Source organism: Plecotus auritus (assembly GCF_963455305.1).
Source record: "Plecotus auritus genome assembly, chromosome: 2".
Classification (NCBI taxonomy): domain Eukaryota; kingdom Metazoa; phylum Chordata; class Mammalia; order Chiroptera; family Vespertilionidae; genus Plecotus; species Plecotus auritus.
In genome coordinates, this window is record NC_137771.1 from 179,144,005 (window position 1) to 179,167,744 (window position 23,740).

At 36.6% G+C, this 23,740-nt stretch overlaps 1 protein-coding gene across 1 annotated transcript; it reads right to left on the reverse strand.

Annotated features, from left to right (window-relative positions):
- Positions 1-243: 243 nt before the first annotated feature.
- CLDN16 (claudin 16) lies at positions 244-22,632 on the reverse strand (the record flags this gene model as incomplete). The annotated part of the gene is made up of 5 exons (XM_080656047.1): positions 244-377; positions 1,016-1,207; positions 4,798-4,962; positions 8,266-8,368; positions 22,519-22,632. 5 exons carry the CDS (start codon positions 22,630-22,632, stop codon positions 244-246), a joined length of 708 nt encoding a protein of 235 aa, XP_080512173.1.
- Positions 22,633-23,740: the final 1,108 nt, after the last annotated feature.

Sequence of the window (23,740 nt, forward strand, 5' to 3'; positions counted from 1 at the left end):
ACAAACATTTTTATATTCTAGCAAACTCAACTTAGAGAGAGAGAGAGAGAGAGAGAAGAATGAGGAATAATATGAGAATAATAGAAAAGAAGTGACAAACTTTTTTTTTATTAAGTTGCACAATTAATTTAGTTGAACATGAAGTTTAAATAACTGTTCCTTGGTTTACCTGCTATTTTATTCACCTGAAATTATTGGTTGATTAATTAAATAACATACGAACACAGAATGATATGCAGCACTCTATACCCTTGTGTCCACAGCATACATTTTGGCAGTCTCTGTCCGAGGGGCCACGTATGATTTGGCCATGGAAATAGCTGCATTAGAATAGGTCTTCCTCATGGAATAAGGATAGTTCCTTTCAGGTCCCACATCTGTTTAGGACAGGTAATTGTAGGGATATAAACATAATTATGGCTGAGTAAATTTTGGGAAATAAAATAATGTCAATTTGCATATTCTTCTCCAGAGTGACAAGAATATACATATTCTAAGAAAGAATCATCTAAGAAGACCTCTAGGTGACAATATAGATTTTTTTATCCTCTAAGTTATTATTAGATTTAAAATTTAGCCAGGTATTCTCTTTATTTTTTCTTGATAAGGAGAGGAGTTCTTTTTGTTCTTAAGTGGTATTTTTAGAAACCAAATTGCAGTTTTTAACAACAAATATTTGGTTTGCCTTTCAGTCTACTTCTCTATTTAACTCTAGATATAAATGTAATAGATTGGGTGAAGTAAGAGATATAAAATTATGATACATCAAATTAATCATTATATGTTTGGATATTAGACAGTTGTAGTTATGGAATTTTTTTCAATAAATGTACCACTAACTGGGTAATAGGCTTGAATATTAGAAATGAGTTGTCCTTGAACAACTTAAATTTTTAATGGCAGTGAGTAGAGATCAAGGGAATAACATTATTTTGAGTTGGTGAGATGTGTTTCCATTAGGTTGGGGAAAATAATACTGGAGACAGGGAAGTATGCTATTTTATTTTGTTCTTACCTTTGAAGATGTATAAGCAGCATGTGAGGATAGCCCCAGCCAAAAAGCAACCCAGAGATCCAGCCATTCCAAGCCAACAGGACCAACCAAATTTATATTGGATGCCAAGAAATATATTGTGCAAAACCAGAGAAGAACGTTCCACGTAAACATCAACAGCATACCACACAGAACCAATAATTCCTGGGGCACCTAAAAGAAAAGGAAGATGCAAAAAAAAAATTGCAGGTCTTTTCTAAATTTAAATTATGCTGCTCAAAACAGATGGCATCATGCAAGGAATAATGATGATACTGTGGCTTGATGAACAACTCAAACTGTGGTCACCTCTTTTATGTGTTCCTGTGGCCATCTATCTTGTATTTCTTCCAAATTACATCTCAGAAATACAAAAATAAAAGTGTGAAGTGCTCATCTGTTTTGTAAACCTAAAATGGTCACTATGGTTTTCTTTATTTTTTCTCTTTCCAATGTTATTTTAGTATTATAGAAAGAAAACTATTAAAAGAAAAATCTAAAGAAGAGAAAGAACACAAAATGTAAGACAAATAATGAACATATGTTCTTTATATGTCAATATTTTAATTGAAAGTAGATGTCTTTAAGAACATTCTATCTCTCCCCTTCTCCACCACCCAGCCCCACGATTAAAACCACATCAGCTACATAACACACACTCATATAGAAATCATATTTTTAAAGTCATTAATTTTAGTGTGTTGGGGTTAAAAACTAATAACTGGAGTAAAAATTTGCTTTAATTTTAAAACAAATTCTTACCTATCACCCCCACATCCTATATAATAAAGAGGTAATATGCAAATTGACCCTCACATCCTCGCACAAGATGGCACCCCATGTGGTCAAAGATGGCTGGCAGGGGAGGGTAGTTGTGGGCGATCAGGCCAGCAGGGGAGGGCAGTTAGGGGTGACCAGGCCAGCAGGGGAGGGAAGTTGGGGGAACCAGGCCTGCAGGGGTGGGCAGTTAGGGGTGACCAGGCCGACAGGGGAGGGCAGTTGGAGGCGACTCAGCTGGCAAAGGAGGGCAGTTAGGGGCAATCAGGCCAGCAGGGGAGCAGATAGGCATCAATCAGGCTGGCAGGGGAGTGGTTATGGGGTGATCAGGCTGTCAGGCAGGTGAGCAGTTGGTAGACAGCAGTCCCGGATTGTGAAAGGGATGTCCGACTGCCCATATAGGCCCGAACGTGTGGGATCAGGCCTAAACTGGCAGTCAGACATCCCCCGAGGGGTCCCAGATTAGAGAGGGTGCAGGCTGGGCTGAGGGACACCCCCCCCCTCAATACACAAATTTTGTGCACCGGTCCTGTAGTATAAGAATAAACAGAGAAAATGTATTCCTTGTAAATAGAATTTATTCATTTTAAATAAAATTTATTCCTTTTAAATTAGTCTATCTGACAAATGACTGGCTTGAAGTAATGCCACTAAGGTCCTCTTGTTTTAAAGGAATAAATTGCATGTCAGGGTCTAGATGCAAAAAAAAAAAAAAAAAAAAAAAAAAAAAAAAAAAAAGGACGGGGGATTGGAGGATAAAAGGCTATGTGAAAAGGGTATTTCTGAAAATTGTAGTGTCCAAAATGTTTTTCACATTACTTTCTAGGGAGTTTGTGATATCTATTTAAACCACCATTTCATTGCATTCTTCTCCCAATTATTCAATACAATTTTTAAGAAGAACCAGATCGTGAACATATAATCTTTAGATAACAGGGTATAAATTATCATGCTTTTTCTATAATACTGTAACCAATGGGAATAGAATGGAAATTCCTTTTGTTAAAACTTAGAATCAATGTAAATACTAATACTGAATAATGGTTCCAAGTCCTTGGCCATGTCTGGCAATTTAAATGTAGTCGTTTTTTTCTTCAGCCATTCCTACTGGAATTTTCTCTATAGACTTTGTTTTGTTTAAATTTAGCTCATTCTGTTGTCTTATTTTTAAAAAATGCAGTATCTAGTGATATCTCAAAAAGTATTCTGTAAGAAAATGTATAGCATTAAATGATGTTTAAATTTGTTAAATAAAACACATTGTTACATACAAAAGCTTTCCGGTATCACTAGGCTGGATATGGGAATACATGTCTTAAAAAGCAAAAATAACTAAATTCTTGTAACTTTTTAATACAATCTAAGGATCATCAGGGCCTTGACTCAATGTTTGCACGTGAAAAAATCAGGGAGAACTTGGTTTTGAGTTGGTGATAGATAAGTTAGGCTCTCTGCTATGAGCTTGCTCTGCATACATTGGATCTTCACAAGAGCAATTCAAAGTAGATATTATTTCCCGGGCTTCAGCCTATTCTGCAGATCAGAAAATGAAGGCAGGGTAAGTAACTGGTCTAATAAAACCGTAATATGCTAATTAGACTGGACAGCCGAATGACCTTCCAGATGAAGCCAGGGCTGCGAGGGCACAATCTCTATCCATTCACTACCTAGATTGCCTGGTCAGGTTCTCACTTACATTTGCTTTGCTAACTTTTTGCTTCTAGCATAAAAGAAGACAGTTTTCTCACTGGAAGATATTTCTGTTGGTTTCTTCAACAGGATGCTTCCTCCCAACTTGCATCAAGATCCAAAGATGACATCATGTTGTGGTAGAGAAAGACTAAGCTTTGAAGTTGACAACAGAAATGAGTAAAATATTAATTGTGCTGTTTCACTAATAAACATCATGTGAAGTGTTTCTTGACTTATGGTCTATTAGTCATGCTTGATTTATTAGTCTTCAGAACTCCATTTATTCATCTGCTTCTTAAGTAAAGAGAATAATATTATCTGCTTATTGTTTAGTTTATGATCAAATGGGTTGGCACGTGAGAAAAGTCTAACATAGGACTTGGTACAATTTAATTCATTGCTAAAAAGAATTGGTGGGGTGGGAGTAGGTAAGGAGGCTTAATTTGGGGCTTAAATGAGAATTTAACTTCAGGAATAATCACATTAGAAATTATTTTTCAAATTAAAGCATTATACAGCTTTTTTTAGTTGGTTGAAAAATAGTTTGAGGACTTTGATAAATCTTGATTTGCCATATTAACAAAAAAAGATTAATTATCTGATTCCAAAGCAAAAGAAAGTAGGACTGGTGAATGTGCCTTTTATTCCTTCAGTTTAGAAAAGGAAGTCACACACAATCCTAAAATGAGCACTTCAGAACATCACCCTTCTCCTTCACCTCAAGAACCCTGAAACACCAGTCAAAGAATATATGCACCCCTATGTTCATAGCAATGTTATCTATAATAGCTAAGGTCTGAAAACAGTGGATGAGTGGATAAAAAAGTTGTGGTACATTTACACTGTGGAATACTATACAGCTGGAAAAAGAGGATTTCTTATCCTTTGCAACTGCATGGACAACCTGGAGAATATTATGCTGAGTTAAATAAGCCAGTCAGAGAAAGACAAATATCATATGATCTCACTTAGATGTAAAATTTAATGAACATAATAAATTGGTGAACAAAACAGGCCCAGAGGCATGGATGCATGGAATAAGCTGACATATCTCAGAGGTGTGTATGTGGAGGGGAAAGGGGAGATACAGGAAGAGATTAACCAAAGAAATTGTATACATATATGCATAACCATGGACTCAGACAATAGTGTGGTGAAGGCCTTAAGTGGGGCAGGGGCTGGGGGACTAATGATAGGAAATTGGGGGACATCTGTAATACTGTCAATAATAACAAATTTTTAAAAAAGGATCTTAGATGTGTATATCGACCCCTACCACTAGTCCAGACCAGTACCTGCTATTAATAATGTGGTCCCAGCAACAAAGCAGATGCGCACTTTGATATATGGCTCCTCAGGGAGGAATTTCACGCAGTGGAGACCCAGGAGCAGGGTAATAAATCCAAACCCAGCTAGAATATCTGCAGTAATCATCAATGCCCGAGTCAGCACCAGCTTCACTGCAAGATCGGGGCAGGTGGTTACAGCATAGTCAGAGGAAGAAAACATACTAACTCACAGAAGTGCATAAAAAACAGGCAACCTGAAAGTGGTACATTTAAATTTGCATGAATTTGGAAATGAATACCTTTACATTTTTCATAAAACAAAAATATTATGAGACTATTGGCATTATTATTTGTTTATGCACTGATTATTCCTTAGTCTTGTTACCTCCGATAAAAATTCCTGGTATACAGTGGGGACTAAATAAATGTTTCTCTTTTGATTCCTGTTCTGGACTGAATCCTGATCACAAGTATGATAATTGAACACTGAATTCATAGTAGAATATCTGTTATGCAGAAGTTACTCAATGAATATTCAATAATAAATGACCACTGTATTTGTTTGAACTTTTATTGTAAAAAATTAAAAATAATTTATTCAAGTTTGACATAAGGGAGCAAAATTAATTTTAAGACGTCTCTTGTGAATTTAGGCTGGTGGGAGAACTGTAGAAGACTATTTCTGGAAGACAGATTATATTCTCTTTCACATTCCTTCAAGCCATGACCGTTCATGGCCAAGACTTCATACTAACCCTTTCATTTGCATTGTCAACTGAGCATATTTTAAAGCTACAGCCAGTGAGAATAAGCAGTAGAAGACACAGGGAAGAGAAGATAAGGAAAATAGAAGTAGAATAGCAATCACCTCCTTCAGTAGAAGCATCATCCACTGGGAAAGCCTCCTGAATGAGTGATGATTATGCTAATTTAACAATAGGAAGATTTCATTACAATGTGTGGAGGGTTAATTACCCAAAGTCAGAATTACTAGCCTTTTAGCTGACTAATAGAGAGGAGTAATAAAATTTATTCCTTTAATGATATAGTAATTAGGTTTTATATTCATAGTGATTTGGGGTTCCCTTGCATTATAAATAATTTCCCCCAATGATGGGGTAACTTTAGGGCCTACCTACACTAATAAAAGAGTAAGATGCAAATTGACCATACCTTCGCGACGCCCATCAGCCGATCAGGAATGAGTATGCAAATTAATCCCCCCCAAAAAAGATGGCAGGTTAATTTGCATATGCAGGTGTTCCACACCACCCTAGCTGCTCTGGGCCTCTGGGCAGCATGGAAAGGCTGAAAGGCGGCTCACAGCTGGAGCAAAAAGGCAGCTCCGGCTGGAGCGAAGGCAGTGTCAGCAGCCAAAGAAAGGAAGGCCCATTCTTGCATGAATCTCCATGCATTGGGCCTCTAGTTTAGTAATAGGTTCCTTGCAAAAATGTGGCTAATTTTTCTTATTTAAAACAAAAAAAAAATATTTTTATGATCTATGTAAGAGAAAATCAATGCATAAAATCAGCTTCTACATTATTAATAGGTATATATAGTATATGCAATTATTGTGAAATTAAAATATGAGTATATATTCATTTCTAGAATGGAATTTTTAAGATGTCAAAATTTAGCATTATTTTTAAAAATTAGGCTCAAATTTCAAAATTAGGTTAAACCTAAGGCTGACTTTTCTCAAAATTGAGGAAAGAAAATAATATGTAACTCATTAGGTAATATTAGTTTTTATATTTCAACAGATACTCCTGATCATCAAATGATATACATAAGCAGGACTCCTATTCAACACCCCAAGCCAAGGGGCCCCACATTTTGGAGTGCCTCCCTTGAAATTTTCTATGAGCCTTTTTGGAACCTGTGACTACCCAGTAACAGGAGCACCATCTGGATGGGGTGCCCTGAAATCATTGTGGGTCTTGGTCTTCCCTTCTTTGACCCTTGATCCCACCCAGAGCATTATTTAGATGCTCTGCAGAACTCCAGGACTCATGCTTAGGAGATCATCCGGGTGCCTCATGGCTAGGCCAATTCCAAGAAAGTAGCACTGCAAGCAGGTTGCTAAGGCAGGTTCGCCAGGAACTTTCTTTTGAGGATTGTGTGTGATTTGGCTGCCAGAATAATATTAAATATATTCTAATTAGCAGGGGGTAGAGGGGTCCAAATGAACTATATCAACAGGAGCCCTGAATAAAAGTATTTGTCTGGGTCTGCATACTTCAGTTTACAGGATAATGGAAAAGGATACTATGATTGTGTAAAAGATATCAAAGACTAAAAATAAAATCCTACTCTCTTATAAGTAACACCCTAACATTGAGGGAATAGTTATAATATTTTCTAGAATACATTTTCATCTCCATTGTCTTTAAGTATATGATAGATATTTTTAAAGAAAATTAATGTATCTTTTCAATGTTATTTGCAACTAATTGGTAAGACTACATAAAAGAAAAATGTGAGATAGTGTAAGCAAAAGATAAAAAAAGGAACATTAAAATATAAAGTGATTTTCTCTTGTGCAGCATGCTCATGAGTGATTTTAAGTGTTCAATATGTTGAAAGATTTCATTTTTTTTTCTCAGCTGTATCCATACCACTATATTTCTGGAATAGCTTAGTGACCACATGAATTTATATTCCTATTGACCAAATCATGCTTCTTTGTAGGTAGAACTAGGTTAGTGCAGAGAGGGGAAAATGAGAAAGAATTAAGAGGTCTTTTTAAAAAAAGATGAAATAAAGTCTTTATGAATTATGTTAAAAATGTTCCAGGCACTCAAATCCCAAATGCCAGGGAAAGGTATTTACAGCACTGCTCCTTTTAGGTTCTTTGCCTTGGATGAATAGCTTTCCAGGGACAAGTCACATTCCAAGGTTTACTTTCCCTTTATCTTGAGAAAAGAAGTTGCCCTGTGATACCATCACCTGCCAATTACTTTGAAAGAAACTAAAACCAATTTGCTTTAATCTGTCTCTTTCTGTCTCTGTCCTTCTATCTCCAGTTCTCTTTTTATGTCAAATCTTCCATTGAAATGCTATAAACTTCTTATTTGAAAACAGTCATAGTTAAAAGCTATCTCTGAAATACTTTTCATCTAACCTGTCAATTCTAATCATAAAATCAAAGCACCCTAAAAAATTCGTTTCAATTTCAAAAATGTTTACTATAAGCCTACTGTATAAGGCATTATGCAAGGTCCTTTGAGGAAAAGCAGAAATGAATAAGATAATATTTTTACTCTAAAGAATTTACAAACACATTGGAAAAGATAAAATACAATAAAATGTTTCAACTCACATTTCAGAAATAAACTTTCTAATCAAAATATTTAAAACTGGAAAGAACCTTAAATACAGTACTGTAGAACAAAAAAACCACATGACAGAAGCCTGAGTTCAATTTTCTTTGGTATCCCCTCCCTGCGAAGTGAATGTCTAAGGTATACGTACAGGGGTGTTCGGCAAGTATAGAATCGTACTCATCGCAGGTGCGAATTCCATCAAAAGCATTTGTGACACACTCCCACCAGAGGCCTCGGCATTTTGTGCTCACCTAGACATGGGAGAAGACACTGTGTGAAACAATTCATGCAGACACACTTTAGTTCCTCTTGACCAAAGAAAGAATTCAGCTGTTGTGAGTTTCATAGCAAAGTACAGTGGTTATGAGCATGATCAGAATTTCAGTTACAATAAACACAATGCACTTTAGAGTATTTTCCCTTAAACACTAAGAATTAAAAGCTTTCCCCACCAGGAAGTGAATTCACTTTCTGAATAGGGGTGGGAGGGATAAGTCATGCCTCAGCTGGATAAAAATCAAAATTAAGCATATGCAGATGCCTGTGGTGGTTCCATCATCCATAGTTTATCATGGAGATAATTCATTTCACTCTCCTGTGCTGACATTTACTCACCCTCCCACCCAAAATCAATATAACAATAGATAATAACTGTTGACATCTTGAGTCTATTAATAATGTTCATTAATTTATCTTCATCATGAACACTGGGTTTCATGAAGAAAAGTGTTATTATAAATGAGGTTCATAAATTTAAAATAATTGCCAAAGGAAGCTATATATAAAAACACAAAAAAGTGAAATACAAAGACCTCACCACTTCTTCCTCCCTGCTCCACTGACAGACTACAATGGCTTATGCTATGATATGGATGTAAACAAACTAGCATTAATTTTATACAATCTGACATCTGTAAACCACTTTTAGTTAGAAATGCTGTGCAGATAATTCTTGGTCTACTTAGAGCTAAAAGCTACCAGTGCTCTGAGCCTGCCCATACTTTATCTCTAAATTGTAAGTCACAATAGGTTTCTTAGAATTGTAAATATGCCAACGGAAAATAGTTCCCAGTATTCTTGACAGAGTTCATGCATATGAAACAGAGCTAATAAGATTGTTTCTTTTGACTCAATTACTGACTCAATTACCTTGGCAATCTGAAATAGGTAAGATTTAGCAAGGGTTATCTTGGAAAATGAAAACTTAATTTTTTCCTTAAAGAAAGAATAAGTAACAGAGCAGAGTGAGGAGAGAAATACAAAGGCACGGGGATTACAATTGGTGGCGAAGAAGAAAGGAAGGAACACAAAACACTTTGACTTACAAAAAAAAAAAAATTCTCACTGGTAATATTTGCATTTGGACACTCTCTGCCCTGTGTTCTGCTTTAAAGCCATGCTGTGGGCCAAATAAAACTACTGAACTCTGCTGCTGGCTACTCCACTACAATTTCAAATGTAGTACGTCTTTTATCACTTTCTATGTGAAATACTTCTAACTGATAATAATTAATAATTTTAATTTAAATTCTTTATTGTTTAAAGTATTACATATGTCTTCTTTTTCTACCATTGACCTCCCCCTGCTGCTCCCACCCCCCCCAGCACATGTCCTCACCCCACTATTGTCTGTATCCATTGGTTATGCTTATATGCATGCATATAAGTCCTTTGGTTGATCTCTTATTCCCCCTCCCACCTTCCACTGCCTTCCCTCTGAGGTATGATGGTTTGTCTCTTCGATGCTTCTAAGACTCTAGATCTATTTTTGTTCATCAGTTTATGTTGTTAATTATATTCCATAAATGAGTGATATTTATCTTTCTTCGACTGGCTTATTTCATTTAGCATAATGCTCTCCAGGTCCACCCATGCTGTTGCAAATGGTAAGAATTCTTTCTTTTTTTACAGCAGCATAGTATTCCATTGTGTAGATATACCACAGGTTTTTAATCCACTCATCTGCTAATTAGGGTGTTTCCAAATCTTAGCTAATGTAAATTGTGCTGCTATGAACATAGGAGTGTATGTGTTCTTCCTGATTGGTGTTTCTGATTTCTTGGGATATATTCCTAGAAGTGGGATTACTGGGTCAAATAATTAATACTTTTATATTGATTCTGTACTACAAGGCAGTTGCTGTTTAAGCATATTATTATTTCATTTATTCTTTAAAGCACTCTATGAGACATCATTATAATTGTCAATTTTATAAATAAGGAAAATAAGGCACAGGAAAGGTAAGTGATTAACCTCAATAAAGCATTGTTAATAAATGGAGAAGATAGGATTCAAACACCAAAGTCTGTGCATATGGCCTTAAGCATTGAGGTATACTTAACACCCATTTTTTAAATTTCAAATCCATTCGGGCTAAACTACTCTATTAATGGAAATTAAAAGATTTGGGTAAAACAGTAAGCCTTACATTTATTCTCATCCTATGGGCTATTATTCTATAAAACTTCACTTTGGCTTGTTCTTCCTAAGGTAAAATCTGAAAGTGATATTCTGACACTTATGGAGTATTATTTCAGGAAACAGGAATCATAAAGATCAAAAGTTTAATGAATAAAATCTATCTTGTGAAATTTAACACATTAATTTCTAAATAAGAATGTGAACATGTAAATTTAAGCTATAGTTGAAAACATATAGACTTTAAGTATAAATTGACATTTATTAGTTGTGTTATATAGTGAGCAAGATCTTACCTTTTTTCAGCCTCTATCTCTTTATCTGCATAGAAGAGATAACGCTAAAAAGATTATAAGAATTAAAAAGTGTACATACACACACACAATTTCTCAGTAAATGATGACATTAATAAATAACTTAAACATCATAATAACCTGAGTAGTGACTTTGTTCAGCTTTCCTGACTAACCAGAATGACAGTAGAGAAAGGTAGATGTCAGGAAATGAATGGTGGTTGCCAAAAAGATATGTCCATATCCTAGTCCCCAGAACCTGTGAATGTGACCTTATTTGGAAAAAAAAAAAAAGATTTGCACATGTAATTAAGCTTATGATCGTGAAATAAAAAGATGGTCTTAGATTACCAGCCTAGGCCATAAATCTAGTGGCATGTCCTCATAGGAGACAGAGGAGAGACACAGATAGAAGAGAAGGAAGAAATGTGAGCACGGAGGCAGGGATGGAAGTGATGTGGACACAGGTTGAGCAATGCCCACAGCCACTAGAAGCTGGAAGAGGTAAGGAATAGATTCTCCCCTAGAATCTCCAGGGACAGTGCAGTCCTGCCAAGACCTAGATTTCAAATTGCTGGCCTCCAGAACTGTGAGATAATAAATTTATCTTGTGTGAATGTGGACAAAAAGGGGGGGGGGAGCTCTGTAACTAAATCTAGCAATTCTAGTGACTGAAAGTAACCTCTCAGGGTGATCTGATCATAAATGCACAATTGGGCAGCTTATGGTGAGTAGTCATGGACAGGCATATAACTTTTTTTTAATAATTGGCTTTCTGTTATTTTATTATTATTATCATTATTTTATTGACTTCAGAGAGGAAGGGAGATAGAAACATCAATGAGAGAATCATTGATTGGCTGTCTTCTGCACACCTCCCACCAGGGATCGAATCCACAACCTGGGCATATGCCCTGACTGGGAATCAAACCGTGACCTCCTGGTTCATAGTTCAATGTTCAACCACTGAGCCACACGGGCTGGGCTATATAACTTCCTTAGTAGAAGGTTTATCTTTGCCTTCAGCAAGCCCTGTCCATTGTTTTAGTGCATCCAAGTAAACACACCTTTGGAAAGCTCTTTTTCAAAGCTCTGGGAAGTATAACCACCCTCAAGAGAACACACATAACTGTGTTAACTATCCTGTAATCTAACCCCTGACTTGCTTTCTCCCACCTCCATGTCATCTTTATGTTCCCTCCTTAATTCCAAATTTACAAAAGAAACCACAAACTGTCATTCTCTGGGGCATTTCAGATATTGCTTCCCAGCAATTATTGGCTTGGCTCAAATAAATTCTTATAAAAATACTCTGAAGGTTTGGACATTCTTACATCAACATTAAGCTACCAGATTTGTGGTATTTTGTTATGACAGCCCTAGGAAACGAACACAGTAGATATTATTTTTACTCAGCCATTATACCATAACAAAAAGATGCTATAACTATTATCCTGTATAATGAAAAGCTAATATACTAATTAGACTGGACAGCCGAACGTCCTTCCAGACATCCTTCCGGACGAAGCAAGGGCTGATGCAAGAACGACCTTCCTGAATAACCAGTGAGCAGGGGGCAGGGTCAGCAAGTCTGTGCTGCCGGGCCAGCCATGGTGGTCCCCGTGCCCCTCCTTCCGCAGAGGCAGCAGGAGAGGCGGTGGTGCAGGCCTGGTCCCAGTGCCCTTCCGCAGAGGTGGCGGGAGAGGGAGGGGCACGGTCCCAGCACCTCTGGAGAGGCAGGACAGGGTGCAACCACAATGCCTCAACCTCCCACGGCCTCTCCCCTGGCCAGTCTGGTCCCAATCGGCCCCCAACCAGTGGGCAGGGGGCGGGGCCAGTGCTAAGGAGCAGCAAGCCAGCTTCTGGTTGAGCGGCTTTCTTCCCCCTCGCCCCCCACCACTGCTCAGCTGAAGCCAGGCTCATGGCTGGCAAGCACAGCAGTGGTGGCGGGAGCCTCTCCTGCCTCTAAAGCAGGCAGGCAGTAAAGAGCGAGGGGCCCTGGACTGAGAGAGCACCAGACTGCAGGAGGGATGTCTAAGTGCTGGCTTAGGCCCAGGTGCACTGGGCCTAAGCCAGCAGGTGGACATCCCCCGAGGGGTCCCAGACTGGGAGAGGGTGCAGGCCGGGCTGAGGGAACCCCCCAACCCAGTGCACAAATTTCATGCACCGGGCCTCTAGTACATACTATATCAGAAAACAGACCTTTTCATAGCCTACTGCTTGTCAATCTATTAAAAGAAACACCCGTGATCCAATTTATTTCAAATTAAGGAAGGTTATGTGGACTTGCAGTCGTTTCTTTATAATCAAAGAGTGACTATTCAGGCATCCTCAAACTACGGCCCGCGGGCCACATGCAGCCCGCCGAGGACATTTACCCGGCCTGCTGGGTGCCGCTGCCTGTCCTGCTTAGCAGCTGACTCATCCCGGGCTCGCAGTACGCATAGGAATTTGTTCATAGTTTTTTTTTTTAAACTTTAGTCCGGCCCTCCAACAGTCTGAGGGACAGTGAACTGGCCCCCTGTTTAAAAAGTTTGAGGACCCCTGACCACACATTTCTTCTAACTCAGCCACTAAAACAATCTATCCAATGGCTATTCTTGTTATATATGACATTATTTAGAAATTCACCTGAGATATATATGTGAGAATACTTATTTTTACATAAGGAATATTTCTTTCATGCCAACATAATCCAGTAGTGGTGTCATTTTCAAGGCTATTGATCATTTACCTGCAATGACCATATTTAGAAAAGCAATGAGCTCATTAGAGGAAACAAAGAATCCAATTTCATTAGGTATTAATGCTCAGGGGCATACTATTAGATTGCTTGGTATTCACACTCAGTTAAGGTATGTGAGAATAGTGGCTGTAATTAACTAAACTTCTGTGTTAATATAGCACTTACTGGAGACACCCTTAAAGGTGCCTTTGTTCATAAAAGACAAGGTTAAAAGATTTTATATTATTTAGCATATTTAAGAAATCCCTCATTGTCTATAATGTATAGCATTCACTTATCTCTGTATTGTACAATGGCTTATTAAGAATTTTCTAAAAGGCAAGCAGATCTAAGTTCTTAAAAGTTTTAAGACAAGTTTCTTAAAAAGCCAACCAATGCTTAGAATATGTGCTTAACCTTTCTTTAAGGACAAAATTGCAAAATGTTAACTAACAATTTTTATCTCACAGGGTTGTCCAAAATAGGGGATCACTACTTTAAGCTTTTTTCTTTTAATATGTGATTTATATATTAATAAATAACATACAAACCCATACTAGAGGAATTTGTATATTATTTCAATGAATAGTCATTGATCCTGATGTTAGAGAAGGTATTATCTCCTAAATTAGGAGAAGTTTATCCAAGGTACAACAATAAAAGTACACAAGCACAAGGCCAGCAGAAATCTCTTAATATTAATTAGTTGCCAATAGTGAAACATAGGGATTTTACAGAACAGTCCGTATTTCTGGCTTCCCTTGGAAACTTGGTCAGTCTAGCCATCTGGATTCCCTAGTTCAATGTAGCAACAATTACTATGAGGTAAGTAGTTGCTCCATTTAGGTGGAATTTGTGTTCATAGGGTCTACTATTCCTATGTAGGAAACCAGTCTGAATGTTGGCTTCCTTGTTTCTGTAGGCATTTGAATTTTTCCCTCATAGTATATAACAATAGAAATAACACTGCTTGCTCTCAACCTGTCAAATTTCTACCTATTATTCAAATCCTACTTCCAAGATATCTCTTCTCTCAGGCTCTCAACTAGAATTAATCTCTTCCCAGATAAGAGTAACTGTCCATATTGTTCTCTAGCATTTACAATATTAAATTATCTTTTGTATGTGCATTTATGTACATTTGTCTTCCAAATCTGTTGTCTGTCATGTTTCAGTCAATAGGCTAACTAAATGCTATGGATACAGCAATGACCAAGACAGGTATGACACTTTCCTCAAAGGAGCTGACAGACCCTCCTCTTTGGTTACATAGTAGATGCTCAATAAATATTTATTGAGGGGGGGATGGGAATCAATCTATCTTCTACACACACAATAACTCTCATTTGATCTTCGGCATAGATAATGGTTAACGATACACTGTATACACTGATGTTTAATATGTGCTTTCAACTTAACTGAATAGACTAGGATACCTGAATCCAAGAGCCAAAGAACTATTATTTAGACTAGACAGTTTATACTGATTTTGTATCTGCCTGAATCTCATCTGCTCAACTGGCTAAAGAAAGTATTTACCATGGTACTTAGCATGAGCAGGATACCACTCAGAAAAAGCTTTAGGAAACCATATTGAGGATGACTCTGCCCAGTTAAGTTTCTAGTAGCATAAATTAATTCCTTAATCCTGGAACTTCTTATTCTGATCCTTTACTTTCCATCAAGGTTTCTCTCTCCTAGTCTTTACCAATTTCTCTTTCTTATTACTTTCGAAATACAAGCAGCCCAACATAATTTTGCCTGCCTTGTCTTATTCAGTGTAGTTTTGAGTGTGTTTGTCTTGCTCCACATAGTTTACATATAGTATTAGAGAAACTTAAAAATACTTTAATTAATTGGCATTTATTTTTCACTCAGTTACATAGGAGATTTATACACAGTAAACTTAGTAAATATTTATTTTTGGTTGACCATTATCAAATATAATTTTTTTGTCAATGTTCATTAATTTAAATGCATATGTACTTTGATTTTTGTGTAAATATATATAAGAAGAATGCATAAATCAAAAAATGTAAATATAATTGTATTTTAAAAAACACATTTCATACACATATTATAGAAAATAATAGTTTTAACAGCAATTTACTATCCTTATGCTAATATACTTTACAATGAAGATTCAACGTACCTGTTTCCAATATTTACCTAATTATATTTATCAGTATGCAAATGTTTTTATTTTATTTTAAACTTTTAAATAAAATTAATTGGGTAACATTAGCTAATAAAATTACATAGGTTTCAAGTGTACAATTCTACAATACTTCAGCTATATATTACATTGTATGTTGACGAAGTAAGTTTTAATACTAAAAACATGTTTTACTTCTAAAACTTGAAACATTTCCAATTTAACTTAAAATACATTTGAATTTTTATCATAGGATTCTAAACTTTTTATTTTAATATTTACTTTTATCTTTCTTACTCTCCCAGGGTCTAAAAGAAATCAAGACAAGTATAAAAAAGGATGAGGAAGCAAGATTAAAATAAGCATAATAGATACCACCTTTCCTTTCTACTCCATTTATGTACCATGAGTTTATTTGCTAAAATATATTTGGTTTATCTCTGCCTGCTTATTAGTGGAGCACTGGCTAAAAGTATAAATAGTGAAAACAGGATAATACAAGCATGGTAGGTAAAATATAATTCTTGTCGTCTTCACAGTTAAATTACCTAATTTACATATCTGAACTATCTAAATATTTCAATTTTAGCATTTATTGTTTAATTTAAGTCACACATTTAATAATTTTATAATTCTTATGAAAGTATAGTATCACATCTGCAATGATTTCTGCCCAATGACAGATCATAATTTATGTTGAATAAATGATAATAAAATTAGTATTATCATTAAATTACTGATTCAGTATTTTATTAAAATACTAATTTTATTATCATCTATTCAACTTAAATCATTACTTCTTGTTTCTCTTCTTCTTCATTTCTTTCTCTCTTTGAAATACTAGGCAGAAAAGCTATAGACCAGAATATACTCTTCATCAACTTTATTATGCATCCCAGGGGATTAGATTTTTGCCTATCTTATTAAAAAAAGAAGCCAAATCCATTATCTTGAGAAAACTGAAGTTGTACCAAGATAAAAGATTTTGCCTAAAAAATAGTGTTGGTCTCCCTACAGAGATACTTCTCATTTAGGGCTCAATGTGAGTTTCCAAAGATCACTCTATATTGTATTTCATTCACGTTCATTTATTCATCCTTTTAATAAGCATGGCAAGTATCTTAATAGTTACCCAATCAATTCATGTTAGCAAATAAATCAGGCGTTTCTATTATTTGGAATTCCCTGTTAGGTGCTATAGAAGATTATGAGATCAATGAAAGAATTTCTGTAGCCTCAGATGTTCAATGAAGGAGTTTGAAATCAGTTGGAAAGTGAAATTAGTATATAAATAATCAGAGTACGTGCTAGATAGATTTTTTAAATATTTACTTTATGTTTGAAAAAATATAAATCCCAGGGGAGAACCTGGTGATGGAGCTAAAATAAATCCAAATGTGGGAAACATTCATTTGAGGTAATCAAATTTTAATTATAACAGTGCTTGGTGTATAGCAGGTTCTCGGTCAATAATTAACAAAAGATTAATTGAAAAAGTAATAATCTTGTGAAAACATTTTTTTTCCTCTGGTAGTTGAGGCCAGTAATCTTGTGAAGAAATTGCTTTTCTATTTCAGTGTGGATAATGAATAATTACAATATCCATAATTTATTTTCTTTTAGAAATATATTTAATAGATAACTTACGCTATTTTGTCTTTCTTGTCTGCCTATTCCCCTAGTTAGACAAAAAAATCATAAGTATAAAAATGGGTAAACCACAGCCCAGAGAAGTAAACAAAACTTCTCCAAGAAAATCAATAGCAAAAATAGGAATAGAACTTAAATGTCATATCTCACCTTTAAGTGAACATTATATAAAATGTCATCTCCTCCTTCAGAACAAAAAACAAACCGATAAACTGCAAATAGACAGTAATATATCTAACGGTTATTGACTGACTTGTATCTGCCTGATACTGTGGTACACAAGCTCACTTAATCCTCACAAGACACTTACAATGTTCACATTTTAGTCTCTCTGTGCAGAAGAGGAAATGTAATTTGTAGCAGCTTAGACACCTGTCAAAATTCACACAGCTACTACCTGGCAAGGTGGGATTTAATCTCAGGTCCCTCTAACACCAAGTCCAACCTGTAGGCCTTCCCACAATACAGCATCATATTACCCCATCTTGAGGTGCTGTGTAAGAATCTCAACAAGTTAGAATAGTGTGATGGTTCAGGGACATTGCTGCTCAGTGACTTCTGCATAGAGACTAATTGTCCTCCATTTAATCTCTAGGTGAGTGACTCCATCAGTCCTCCAATTGCCCCCAAAACAGTAAAGGATTTCAACCTTGACTTCTTCCTCTTCATCAGCTTTCTTTCTCTACATACAACCAATTATGAATTCTATCAATTTGAATTCTTTAGAATTTCCCATAGCTTCACATGTCTCCTTTGCTGCCATCCTAACTCAGATGACTGTTGCTTCCCTCCTGTTCTGCAGCAAAAGTCTCCTAATTTCTCTTGGGATACTTCATTTCACTGCTTCCCAACATTCTCCACAAGCAGCCAGAATGATTGATATTTCTAAAATACATGTATATGTTTGTTTACATTGAAACATGCTTGTCTGTGGTATATACCACCTATATTTTACATGATCTCAAAGTCCTTGAGATCTAGTCCCTATATTCTCTTAACTACATTGGAAACTCTAATCATGCTTAAATATATACAAAGCCACAAAAATACAGTGCTCTCATACCTGGATGAGAGCCCATACAATTTCCTGTGCTTGGGACACTCGACTTCTTCTTCACTCACCTATCCTTCAAATCCTTAGTTCAGATATTTCTTCTTCTAGGTAGACTTCATCGGTTATCCATAAATGAATGAGCTAGGCACTTGGAGTTATTTGCAAGATCATACTGTAACTATAAATTCACTATCTTCCACAATGTGCTGAGAGCAATTTAAGGAACATCCAGGTCTTATTCTCCGTCATAATCTTGTACCCACAGTACCAGGTAGACAGTAGGTGTCAAAGAATAATTGTGAAATGCAGGAAGATAGAAACAAATGGAAAGAGGAAGGGAGAAATATTTTTTTATATTATATTGATATTTTACAGAGAGGAAGGGAGAGGAATAGAGAGCTAGAAACATCAATGAGAGAGAAACATCGATCAGCTGCCTCCTGCACACCTCCCACTGGGGATGTGCCCAGAACCAAGGTACATGCCCTTGACCAGAATCGAACCCGGGCCCCTTCAGTCTGCAGGCCGACGCTCTATCCACTGAGCCAAACCGGTTTCGTCAGGAAGGGAGAAATAAAGCAATGAAGGAGAAAGGGGGAGAAAAAGAGAGAAAAGGAGAGGAAGAGCATACATAAGGGACTTTAAGAAAAGGAGGAAAGGAGAGGGGGGAAGATAGAGGGAAGAAGAAGAAAAAGAGGGAAGGAGGAAAGGAAGAAGGAAGGGAAAAAGAAAAAAGGAAAGGAGGAAGAGTGGGTAGGAGAAAGAAAAGAAGAGCCTATGAAGTTACAGAAAAATGGAGAATATTCACTCTAAACTACTAGTGGAAATTTCTAGGGAGGCTCTAAATGCCATCAGACATTGGGTAACTGGCCATCTCTCTGGGATTGCAGACATGGTCACAGCCAAGGAGTCCTGATGTTAAAGAAAGTGAAGACTGAAAAGACCCTTAAAATGACTGAGTTCAACTTCATGTTATGATTGAGCCAAAGAAAGGAGGTGTGACTTGCTCAATCAGTAGAAGACAAATAAGATACAAGCACAGGCTGGAATAATTTCAAAATCCAAGTTCTCTTCACCACAACTATCTTCCCAGAAACAAATGAGTCAATAAAGACAGGAGCAGTATGGTAGCTTAGGGTGGTTGGTACTCGTTTTGGGGTCATGCTTCTGTGTGCTATTTCTTTTCCCTAATGTTTTACTTAATGCAAAGAACTTCACTCTCCAAGGCAGGTAGAAGTAAATGACTCTGTTTGATATTTTGAGGTTCTTTCTGCTGTGCTCCCTGTTACTAACCTTGATCCTCTAATGAGCCCTTAGTTTCTGCTCATGCTTCACTTGTCATGTGTCTTCTTGTCAGTTCACCTTTTGAAATCCTTTGTAACTTTTGAAGCTTTGTGCAAATGCTTTTCCTCCACAAGGCCTGCACCAGTGACAGGAAATAATCACTCCATCTGCCCTGCTCCATTGGTATTTTGTTCATTTCTTTCTCCAATATGAATTGGCCTATGCCTTTCAGTATAGATTCATGTGCGTATTTTTTCCTCACTAAATGTATACTCCTGTCAGGCTGACTCATTCTTGCTTTATCCTTATCTCCCCTACTAGATATTAGCATAGTGGCTTTTATATGGAATACATGTCATGGTTTTTAATGTTGAATTGAGCTATGGAATCCATTTTCCAACTCTGAAGCCTGTATCATCCTAAATGATTAACAAAGCTAGAAATTCATAACACTACTTTTAAAAAATTTTTTTCCATGAGTATGTTTTTTTTTTAAAAGCACTTTTGTGGTGCCAACCTTTGTTCAACAGTTGATTAAAGTGAGTTGTTAATATGGACTAGTGGTAATACATATATATGAGGAAGGAAGCAAGACGAGCAGCATAATTGAGTCAGTATCACAACGTTCAAATTTATGGATAATAGTATGATTTCATGTGTTGGCCCATTGAAGGAGCAATTACTAAGAGAGATTCATGTCCCTTTAAAAATATTGGCAAATAAAGAGATTGTTGGAAGAGAAGGAGCCTCATCTGTTATAGATTCTTTCTTTAATGTGGAGGCTTCTTGGGGAATATTTATAGCAATATATTTCAAGTATTGGAAATGAGGAAGAAGCTAAGAAATACTCACTAGAGCTTGCCCAAGGTTAGCAAGGATTTACTTGAGGTGAATAACCTAGACTGTTCATTCCATTCATTTTAGCTAGAAGTGTTCTTGCCCAGAGCAGATGGCAAATTGGTTGGATGTAGTGAAATAAAAGCAAGAAGGCACTTTAAGTGCCAGGACTCCCAATCTCTCCCAGCAAGGCTTGACCCTTTCGAAACTCCCATTTCTTATCAAGTGAAGTTAGCAGTTCCATTAGCTTAAGCAGATGGATTTTCAAATTGTTTTAAAAAATATATTTTAACAATGCTTTTAAATGAAAAGTTGTCTATATGTAAAAACATAACTTTAAGTCTGCTCAAGTCCAATATATTTCTCTGTTATTCACATACTACTGACAGTCCAGATTCCGGTAAGCTAATGGCTGCAGACGTTTTTATCTGCATTTTCCCTCAGCATTGTTCAAAGGGCATTGTCTTCATTCACTTTTTATATGCATGACCAGATAAAATGTGCCACATATAGTGGACATCCTTTACAGTAGTTCTATTAAAGTTTTCAAAAATATAACTGTTAGTACTAAAGAAGTTTTTAAAACTCCATTGGTTATGAAATGCCATGTAGAAGTCCAAGAAAAATTAAAAGCAAGGAAAAAAAATAAATGGCAGAAATAATACACAGCAAAATAGAAAGATTATTACCTTTCATTTCTAACTGCCACTTGAGAGTTGAATAAATAAAATTAAGGGGAAAAGATACCTTTGCTCTCAGGTATCTTTCCTAAACTTCATAGAGGTGACATTATAGCATTTGTTAAATTGTTCCCTTCAGATGTACATACAAGAACCTATTGGGTTGCTATATAGTCTTTACTGGAGGTCCTGATTTGTTGTTTCTTTTTCTTACCTACACTTTTTGAAACCTTACTAATGAATAGTAGCTGATTTTGATATTTACTCAGTTCTATTTCTCTCACATTCCAATAGCCATAGGAAATACTTTTAAACTCCAAAATTACTTCTTCCTGAGCTTCTCCAGTGAGAAGAATAAAATCTTCAAATGTCAACTACTCACTCATTCTTGCATAACAGTTGGTTCCAGAGAGCAACTCATTTTTAAAAGAGGGTATCTTAAATCTATATCTATTCCCTGTACCTTGGGACACATGGGAAGATGTGCTTTCCCTCAGAATGTTTTCTCCTACTTGGAAACTCCTTAAAATAACATTTTTCTATAGCATACCAATTGAATAGATTTTATATGTCTTGAGTTTTATTACTCAATTTCTTAGACTACCATTCTTTAAGAGAGTCTATCATGGTACTTCTAATGTTATCATCAAGATTAGCAAATTTATGTTTAAGAAACTGTTGGGGGGTATTTAGGGGTGGAGGGATTGAGAAAAGACAAGAAAAATTCATGGACACAGACAGCAGTGTGGGGATTGCCAAGGAGAGGAGGGTGGCGGGAGCTAAAGAAAGGTACAGGGGAATAAAAGGTAAAGGGAGGATACTTGACTGGGAGAGGTGAACATGCAATACAGTATACAGATGATGTATTAAAGAATTGTACACCTGAAACCTGTATAATTTTGTTAACCAGTGTCACCCTAGAAAATTCAATAAAAAGGAGAAAAAGAAAGAAAGGTGTTACTGGAATGTTATTTAAATTGGTATATGCAGCAATAGAAGAGATGAATTTCTGGAGGGCTGAGTGACAGAGATTATATTATTATCCTTTTATGAATTTATCCTTATAAAAAACGATAAATTATTCAGTTACTTCATCTGCAAAATGGAATATGAACAATACTTACATCATAGATTAGCTGTGAGGATTCAGTGAATGAAAATGTGAAGACTCAGTAAGTAGTAAATAAAGAGTTGATCAGTCCATGTTGGCAATTATCATTAATCCCAGTGAACACAGTGAGGCAGTGAGACTTTGAGAAAATGTGGAAGGGCTTGGGTGAGAAAAAGAAGTTGCTGACTTCTTACCTCCAGGGAATCATCAGCATTCACCATCCAACAGTCTGTCCAGGTGGCTACAACCAAGAACCCAGTAGAGAACAAGGCAAAGAAGCAGGCCACGTACTGAAGAAGATCCCTCATCTTAGCAAGCAGCCGAACTGGAAGGGATGCATGGGAAGCTGCCAGCCCTTGACCACTCAGGTAGCTGGAATGCTGTCAATCTCCCGTACTCCCAGTACCTGGGGATGTAAAAATACTGGTCTTTTCCTCTTTCTCACACCCCACTGCAGGCGTCTTGAGTTGCAGTAAGAGTTATACAAACAGGCTGTAACCCACAGAGGGGTCCTGGAGGTCATGATCCGAAACAACCAGCCTCCAATCAGAAGCCAGGTCAGTGAAAGGGCTGGGTATGTTTTGTGTGCAGGAGAAAAGTGGCCCTGTTATGTTTTCGGCCCAGACCGTGAGATGATGGTTACCAAGGTATTTTCAGCACCAAGATGGAGAGAAGGAAGAAGGGTTATACCCCATGCTGACGTCTGTAAACTGATCTTTCTCAGGCCCTCCAGGGAAAGTGAGCTATTCTCCTCCCCCTCCCTAAGGAGGCTACACGGTTGACTGAGTGCTATTTTATTATAGGACTATTTTAATATTCGCAGACTACCTTAGACAGACAGGCCGCGGGTGAAACTATGCCAAACAAGTGCTTGCTCAAGGGAGTTTGCATTCCAAAGTATTGGACAGAACAGCCCCATGAAGGGTTTTCAGCATCTGGGCCCCAGGTAGAGCCACCGCTCCTAACCTTTCGGCATCATAGAGTGGGAAAGAGAGTGCATTTTTATCCAGGCAGCTCTGGGTGGAAATCCTTGCTCTGAACCTTATAGGGTGAGGGCACTTGGGTTGCAGTTTCTATAAAATGGGAGTGTTAATACTTTCTTTGTAAGATGTTTGTGACAATTAAATGACATTGTGACTCTAAATCATTTAGAATAGTATCTGACAAAATAGCTGAATAATAAATATTAATATGACCAAGAATTCTCTATATGATTACTTTTCTTCCAACCACACACCTGTTTATGTTAGGAAATTACATATATATCAAAGTGGGGTTTTTTTTTATATAGCAATGGCAACTGTAGTTTTATCTACAGCTGAATGGGTAGACTTCTTGGGTATAAATATTCCATAACTAGTAGTCTTTTAGAAATTTAAAAAATACTTAAAAAAGCATATGAACCATTGTTTTATC